Source organism: Oncorhynchus clarkii, chromosome 1, assembly GCF_045791955.1.
Source record: "Oncorhynchus clarkii lewisi isolate Uvic-CL-2024 chromosome 1, UVic_Ocla_1.0, whole genome shotgun sequence".
Taxonomy (NCBI): domain Eukaryota; kingdom Metazoa; phylum Chordata; class Actinopteri; order Salmoniformes; family Salmonidae; genus Oncorhynchus; species Oncorhynchus clarkii.
The window spans coordinates 65,137,200-65,145,557 of NC_092147.1; the positions used below are offsets into that span (position 1 = coordinate 65,137,200).

The 8,358-nt window shown below is 42.0% G+C and overlaps 1 protein-coding gene across 1 annotated transcript in view; it reads left to right on the forward strand.

Annotated features, from left to right (window-relative positions):
• LOC139410554 (KH domain-containing RNA-binding protein QKI) overlaps window positions 1–3,528 on the forward strand; it is a 99,430-nt gene extending 95,902 nt beyond the window's left edge. Inside the window, exon 8 of the mRNA XM_071155868.1 lies at window positions 3,480–3,528. Coding sequence (XP_071011969.1) covers window positions 3,480–3,493 — 14 coding nt within the window. The 3' untranslated portion in view covers window positions 3,494–3,528. The remainder of the gene's footprint in view (window positions 1–3,479) is intronic.
• The last annotated feature ends 4,830 nt before the right edge of the window (window positions 3,529–8,358 follow it).

Below are 8,358 nucleotides of genomic sequence, written 5' to 3' on the forward strand. Positions count from 1 at the left end.
CAGTACACACAGTCTGTCAGCCACAGAGATGCCCTTAGACGGAGTCAGTCACCTCAGCCTTGTTGCTACACTAGTCAGACACAGTAGGTCTCCTTCCACCATCATTTAAGTGTGACTCTAGGTAGGTACACAAGTTATTTTTGGTGGCTCCATAGAGTAGTAATATCAGTTATATATTAGTAATCTACCAATTGTGTCAGAGTCTAGGTCATTAGACCCTTTGGTGCAATGTCCTAAAGCAGGGATCATCAACTAGATTCAGCCACGTGACAATTTATTTTTAAGTGGATGGTCAGGGGGCTGGGACATAAATACAAATAATTTGTAGACTGCAAATGTACCTACCGCAAGAAGCCCAAACAGAAATAATATTTGACTAAAACATAATAGTTTCAAACCTTGCTCACATTTATATATGATCACAATATCACTCTATTATGCGTGGTAATACTTTGGAAGAGATGTCCAAAATTAAAATCACTTGGAGGTGATTTGCCTGTTTTTACAGTCTTGTGGGGCCAATTAAAATCCCCTGTGGGCCAAATTCAGCCCGCGGGCCGCCAGTTGGGTAACCCTGTCCTAAAGGGACAAATATATGATAAAAGAGAGCTGTAACATGTCCAGTTCGTATCTGAACTGAGAAAATGATTGGCCTTATAGTATTTCACTGTGACGCTCCTGAGACTCCGGTTGTCTTTGTCTGTTGAGGATGGCCTCAGAGTTCCCCAATTATTATTTCCAGTAGTATGCTACTCATGCCAGTTCCTAGGTTTTACACACAAGGACATCTTGACATGCATCGTCTTTACAGTTAGTAGTGTTAGAAGTGTCATTCTGGACTGCCTTATGTAGGAGTTGTCATTGGCATAGACATCCCACTACCCGTGGAGCTGACATCCCACATCCCTCTACCATGATGTATCTCTCTACCACCTATCCCATTAGATGAGGACGTGTCTGTTTCTGCCCTCCTGATTTACTTCCTATAAAGGAGTATTGGGTCTGTAGTCTTACTGCTGACTCGACACGTGCTGTGTTAATTGGAGGAGAAGGGTTTATGTGATTGTGGTACCTAGTGATTGACTGTAAAGCCTGTGTGTACTTCCTGGTCTGCACCAAAAGATTGCTCCACATCCCCCTCTTTATTTACTATGCAACAGAATGGCCTCTGGTGGTGTATGAAGAGTTTCTGTGTCTCAGATTGTCTTCATGTGTGCCATTTCTTTTCAGTTACAGTATTTATGTTTGCGAAATGATTCTGCAGTGCAATTGCATATGATTATAATCCATTATAAATGATGAATACGTATGGATTCTCAATCATTAATATGATACGTGTTATTATCATTGTTACCAGAAGTCATTATTATATAAGACAATGGATTGACTTTGAAGCGAGGCGAATATGAATATTTTACATATAATTGTACTGGTGATAAAAGAATGGTAGCAAACAAATGGTTTCCTTGGTTGTGAGTGAAGAGACATCAGAACCAATATAGAATGGCATCCCATCCCTTAGTAATGTTACTGTTATGCTATTATCAGAGATTTTTTTTTTCTGTGCCATTTTGACAGCATTATTCTTGACCTGGTGTGTTTTTTTTCTTCTTCTGAGTGTGCAAATCAAGCGTGTTATTCTGTAGGACCCCATGCTGTCGAACAACTGATCCTGTTAGCATTTACTCCATGGATGGTGTGCGACCATACCCAAATTATTTCCTATGAGAAAACAATATGTGTATTTGCAGCCATTGTTACAAGTTTATAATGTATTTTTCTATCTTGTTTTATATGTGTGTAAGAAAGAAAAAACAAAGTTAAATGACTTACATAAACGACAACAGCAGCTACGTTATTTGTTTGATTTTGAGATTCTTTGTAGTTTATTAAATCTGTTTTTTTTTTCTTCTCCCTTAATCCTGGTCCTGGGGAACCAAAGAGGTGCACACCTGATTCCTCTAACGGTCAACTTATCATAAAACCTTTGATTAGTGGAATCAGGTGTCTAGTGCTAGGGCAAAAACAAATATGTGCACCCCTTCGGGCCCCCAGGACCAGGATTAAGAAACACTGCATTAAATTGACTCCTTGACAAAGTCTTATCTCTATTACTGATTCAGATCATTGAACTTTTTCCTTTCCTCCCGTGTTTTGTTGTGACGTGTTAGACTTAGCCAGTATTATTTAATAAATGATTCCAAACAGACGTATTAATGAAGATGTTCTGTTTTATTACCATTCTGAGGGCACTGCATCATTTTAGAAAGAGAGGCTATAGGAGTTATTATGTACCTGGGTGGTTTGAGCACTGAATGCTGATTGGCTGACAGCTGTGGTATACCACGGGTACGACAAAACATTTATGAGTACTACTCTAATTACGTAGGTAACCAGTTTATAATAGCAATAAGGCACCTCAGGGGTTTGTGGTATATGGCCAGTATACCAAGGCTAAGGACTGTGTCCAGGCACTCTGTGTTGCGTCGTGCTTAAAGAACAGCCCTTAGCTGTGGTATATTGGCCATATACCACACCTCCTCTGGTCATTGCTTAATTATCATGCATCTGTATACTGTAGTGGTAGTTTGCAGCTATGAAATGTTAGATGACACATGAAGCATATCTATGAAGGAATATAGCCTCTTAGACCATTTGGCCATTTGATTCAATCAAACATAGCAGATGCTTATTTTATAAACATGCTGTTCTCTTAATAGTAACTTATGCAACATCCCTCAATTTCAGAGTTCTTGAAATAGTTTTGAAAAATCCTGCTATGACTTCTCATGAATTTATTTTCTTAGGCCAAAGTATTAATCTTTGTTTCATTTCAAACCCCCCATAAAATACCCAAGTTGGAAGTAAATATGAGATGCTAAGGTCAATGTTTTTCAGGGTGGCTTTGTTGACTTCACTTTGCTACTCCCCTCTACATCCAGGGTAAAAACCCAAAAGGATTTTCCATAGTTTGTTATGGATACTCTGAAGTTTCATGGAGGAGTCATATCGAATCCTAGAACATAGGGACATCCCAGGAGAAGGAAGCTCTATCTCATTGGCCTAGAAAGTTTATGGAAATGGAGGAAAATGGGTGTGGAACAATTTTGGTAGGTCAAGGGTCATAAACAAATTTAACTTCAGGAAATATTACTGCAAGAACTACTACTTAGTGTAGAACCACATTTTATATTCAACACTGGCTAACAATGAGAAATGAGCCTAGTGAGTTGACAAAATGGTGAATTAAGCAATAAGGCACAGGGGTGTGGTATATAGCCAATATACCACGGCTAAGGGTTGTTCTTAGCACGACTCATCGCAGAGTGCCTGGACAAAGCTCTTAGCCGTGGTATATTGGCTATATACTATCAACCCCCGAGGTGCCTTATTGCTATTATAAACTGGTTACCAATGTAATTAGAGCAGTAAAAATACATGTTTTGCCCTACCCGTATTATACGGTCTGATACCTACAGCAGAAGACCTATAGCATCTGATGTCACAGGAAGGCCAAAAAGATCATCAAGGACAACAACGACCCGAGCCACTGCCTGTTAACCCCGCTACCATCCAGAAGGCGAGGTCAGTACAGGTGCATCAAAGCTGGGACCGAGAGACTGAAAAATAGCTTCTATCTCAAGGCCATCAGACTGTTAAACAGCCATCACTAACAGTGAGGCTGCAGCCTACATACAGACTTGAAATCACTAGCCACTTTAATAAATGGATCACTAGCCCCTTTAATAATGCCACTTTAATAATGTTTACATATCTTGCATTACTTATCTAATGTGCATACTGTATTTTATAGCATCTATTGCATCTTGCCTATGCCTCTCAGTCATTGCTCATGCATATTTTTTATGTATATATTATTCCATTCCTTTACTTAGATGGTTGTGTATTAGGTAGTTGTTGTGCAATTGTTAGATTGCTTGTTAGATATTTACTGCACTGTCGGAGCTAGAAGCACATGCATTTCGCTACACTCGCAATAACATCTGCTAACCATGTGTATGTGACCAATAAAATTAGATTTGAGTTGATGTCATATGCCATGGCTGTCAGCCAATCAGTATTCAGAGCTCGAACCACCCAGTCTATAATATATCTTATACAATGAAGGACACCATAAAATGGGCTTCGAATGGGGGGTAAAATGATCTCCGATCCCTGATGTAGAAGCGGACAGGAACACAGTGTGGTACAGATGTGAGGTGGAGTGCAAATCAATACCCTCCTTCACACTATCTGACATTGGAAGGCATGGAGGATATGTAATTGGGAATTGTGTGATTACTATCCACTGTCATCTTTAAGTCAATGGAGCATCCTCAGATGCTCAAATGTCTCTCTACTCAAAAACACACAACACCTCTGCTCTAGCAACCTGCTGTTATGAGTTAAGTTATTGTTATACCGGTTACGCCTGTCAACATTTTCCATATACAACTACTTCTTAGCATGGCAACTAGTCTACAAGTCTCCCTCCATCACAAACACACACACACATACTTTGTCCATATCCATACCTGCACATTACAACCCTCGCCCTTTCTGGGTTCTCATTCCTTGTTTCACTACTCATTCTCTTTTTCCCCGGTCCTCATCCTCCAATCCGGAGCTTTCCAGGGGAATTGCCATGTCTATCACAGGGTTTAAATTGCCTGGGCTGCAGTGGGCCTCTGCTCTGTGTTGATAAGATGTGCTGGGGTTCCTGGCGGCTATTTTGGGGAAGAAATCGCATCTTGTGTTGCCACCGGGTGTTGAGCCATGAAAGTGTTTGTGTAGAAGAAGTAAAAAGCTTGGCACCCAGATCTCTGAGTTGTGGGATTCTGTCTCTCTCTCTCATTATGGAGTGTTAAAGTACATGTGAGGCTCCCCGGGCATCGCATTTTAACTGCTGAGGAGGAGAAATGAGAAGTCAAATGCTGAAGTTCACCCTGCCATAGATCAACAGCAGCTATAACAGCAACACCGCCATGCCATGGGGTAGACGAGGATGAGGAGGAGAGGAGGGTTAGAGCAGAATACTGGCGTCTCCGCTGTGCGGATTGATCTGTAAATTGCTTCAGCCACTCCCAGCAGAAACCTACATGTCGTGCAGAAACCATGCCGTGATCATAGTGTACTTTGTGCTCAACGTGTTTGAAATGTAAAGTCTATGTTCCCATGTTAGCGGAGACTGCATCGACGGTAAGCGCTGCACACGTCGGCTCAATCGGAAATGACCTTTACGTTTCTGACGTGGGACCTGTAAACGCTTCAGCGATACAGATTGAATAGAATCTTTTGTCTTTCCCTGCCATTTGTTTTATTCAACAGAACAGTACCAGTACATCCAATATTCTGCCCCAGAGTGGGGATCAATCAGATCAGACAGAAGTACTCATCCACTGCTGCTCTGAATCTACATATGAGAGAGAGAATGGTTGAAATAATGTTCCCCCTGAATCAAAATCTGCAGACCTCCCATCCCCAACTTGGAGAATGCCCCCCCCCCCCCCCCCCTGTCCTACTCCTAACGTAACATATGTGTGTGTGGGGGTCTAATAAGTAGGTAAGTGTCCTTAAGGGAGGGTAGGGAGGGGTAGGCAGCACAGCACTGGCAGTGAGGAGGAAAGCGGAGCTTGCAAGGGACTGGGTAAAGAGTCCTGGGAGGTGTTCAGTCGCTGCACAGGATCAACTTAGTATGTCCCAGAGCACATTTGACCTTCATGTTGACGCTGGCTGGGATCTTGGTCAGCTTTCTGGTGGCGGTTGGGAAGACTGAAAAGTGATGCATTGCGCCACCTTACTGGCATCAGTCACGTCAATACCATAGTACCATTACAAACTCTTAGCTCTGTTAGTGTCTTTTAAATGTGTCCCCCGGCCGCTCTTACAAAAGGTTATTAAAATATGTTATTATAAAGCAGCGGTCTTTTTAATGTTCTGTATTCAGTTCACTTCACTATTTTATAATGGTTTAATTTCCATCCGTTTGAAAATACCCTTCTCACTTCGTGTTCTCCAACCAAAACAAATGAAACACATGTGTAGTAGTGTGTGCCGGGCAGAGCTCCCCTTCTCCGTATTTAGCCGAATCCTTGATTTGAACGTGGCTGTGGGGAGATGTTGTAGCCTAAACATCACATAAGAGAGAATGAGCTCCACTTGATTGTGAGAGTGAGTAATTAGCTTGTTGCTTATCTAATCGTTTTGCCCTTTGTTTGGCACTTGTTGGTTTTCACCTCATTAAAATCAGCCTTATCAGGGATTGGCACAATGCACCACCACCTACTGAGCTGTGTGACCATGTTAACAGGGTAATATGTTGTTTGTTTGTTCTTCCTGCCCGTAGGGGCATTTATATCTTTATTCAGTCTGTATCGCTGCAGCGATAGATTGCATGATAGAAATGTAACGGTCATTTCAGATTGAGAGGACATACGCCAATGCAGTCTCCGCTAACACGGGAACATTTTTATCACGCTGTACCGCTGATTGAATAGAGCCCTTAGTCGGAGGTGGGTGATCAACCAGATTAAGGGGGAAACGGGCATTTTGCATGACTACAATCACACCATGCGGGGCCTTCGGTATGTGGGGAAACTAGTGGAAGAGGATGACATGGAACAACAAAGGATGGAAGAAGATCAGATGCTGAGAAATACATACAAATTAATGGAAATATAAGAACATTATTGATGTCAGGTTCTCTTTACTGCACCAACCAATAAATGATGGAAAAACTGTCATTTTCATTTCTCTCCACAGGCATGTGGTAACAAGTAGCATTCATTATTCAATGAGGGAAGTGAATGAATAGGTCCTTAATCTCCAAACCAAGAGTGAGCACAGGCTGGATCCAACTTAAAACTCCTTTGTTCAAGAAAGAGGCCCACAAATCAGTGCTTACAAATTTGTTTTCTAAGGTGTCCAAATTCCTACTGATCCGCCCTCTCTCTCACCCTTTCCTCTATCTCATGTCCTCCACACTGGTCTCAAAGAGGAACTGACGCCCCACAGCACTGTTTTCCTGTTTCCACGGAGACCGTGCCTCGCTGAGGTCCTGGGCACTGGGCTTTAACTTGTTTTTTTTATATATTTTTTTGCATTGGTTGGCTCCCAATAATGGAGCCCAAATGAGACAGGAAGGGCACAGTGGAGGGGGGGGTTCGGGACAGGGATGGGGGCAGAGAGAAGTAAGCAACAAAAACATTCAGAAATGCATTCATAATGACATCACTACCATTTCCCACAGCAGTTCTCATAGAGCGAGCCCTCTGCCTTCATTCATTCATTGGCTCGGAGTTGGCTTTTCAGGAGCCCGGGGAGGCCATCTCTCCCCTCATCTCAATGCCCTTTTTGTTGCAGAACACAGAGCTCGTTTCTAGGCCCACAGAAAAGCCTGGGTAATTTAGTTTAGGGTTGCCAGGAAGTCTGAGCCCTCTAGCCTGGCAACAATGGCAAATGTTATTGCCTCACTTTGAGGGCCCAGAAACTCCACAGCTGCAAAGCCTGAATTCTAATAGAAACTTTATTTTTTTTGGCCCACTCTCTCGCTCTGTCTTTACAAATTCCTTTGAGTGGTTGCAGAGTAGCCTAACAGAAATTAGAAGAGCACTTTTCTGGGCGGTGTGGGTCCCCTCGAGGTTTTAGTGTGCTATAGTTGTTTGATTCAAATCGCTGTCTTTCTAAATGTGACAGAGGTTGTTGTCTGATAAGCTGTGCCAATATCTCTAGATAAAATAGTATTTGACTTACTATTTATGTAGTTGACACGAATCTGAATCAACATAAATCAAGAGGAACAGTGAGTAGGATTCCTCTGGGACAAATAGCCTGGGTCCCAGTCTGTTTAGCTATCATTCCATTCCTTGCCCTGCTAAACGTGTTTTCGGGCAATGACAAGGAGTACAAAGAGCGGAATGTTAGCAAAACAGGTTCTGGATTTCAGGCTGTGAGACAAATACTATTAGTTGCATGTCTTTTACACACTAAGGGCTCCATTCAATCTGGATCGTGGAAATTCAGCGTTACAGCCTGATTGAAATTTACAGTCAATGTTCCTGCGTTAGCGGAGACTGGATTCACGGTAACCGCTGCAGATGAGGGTTCAATAGGAAATGACCTTTACATTTCTAGTGTGCTGTCTGTAACACTTGGGGCGATACAGATGGAATTGAGCCCTAATTGTTTGTGGCCCTGTGAGATATTTTTGGAAGCAGATCAAGAAAACAAAATGTCATTATAAAGTTGAGTTAGCCAATAAACATTTGTCTTAAATACTAGTAGAAGACCTGATAAATAAAATCAGTGCAAAAACAATTCTCTAACAATTTTTTGTAAAAGGAAGAAAAACGTCTTCTG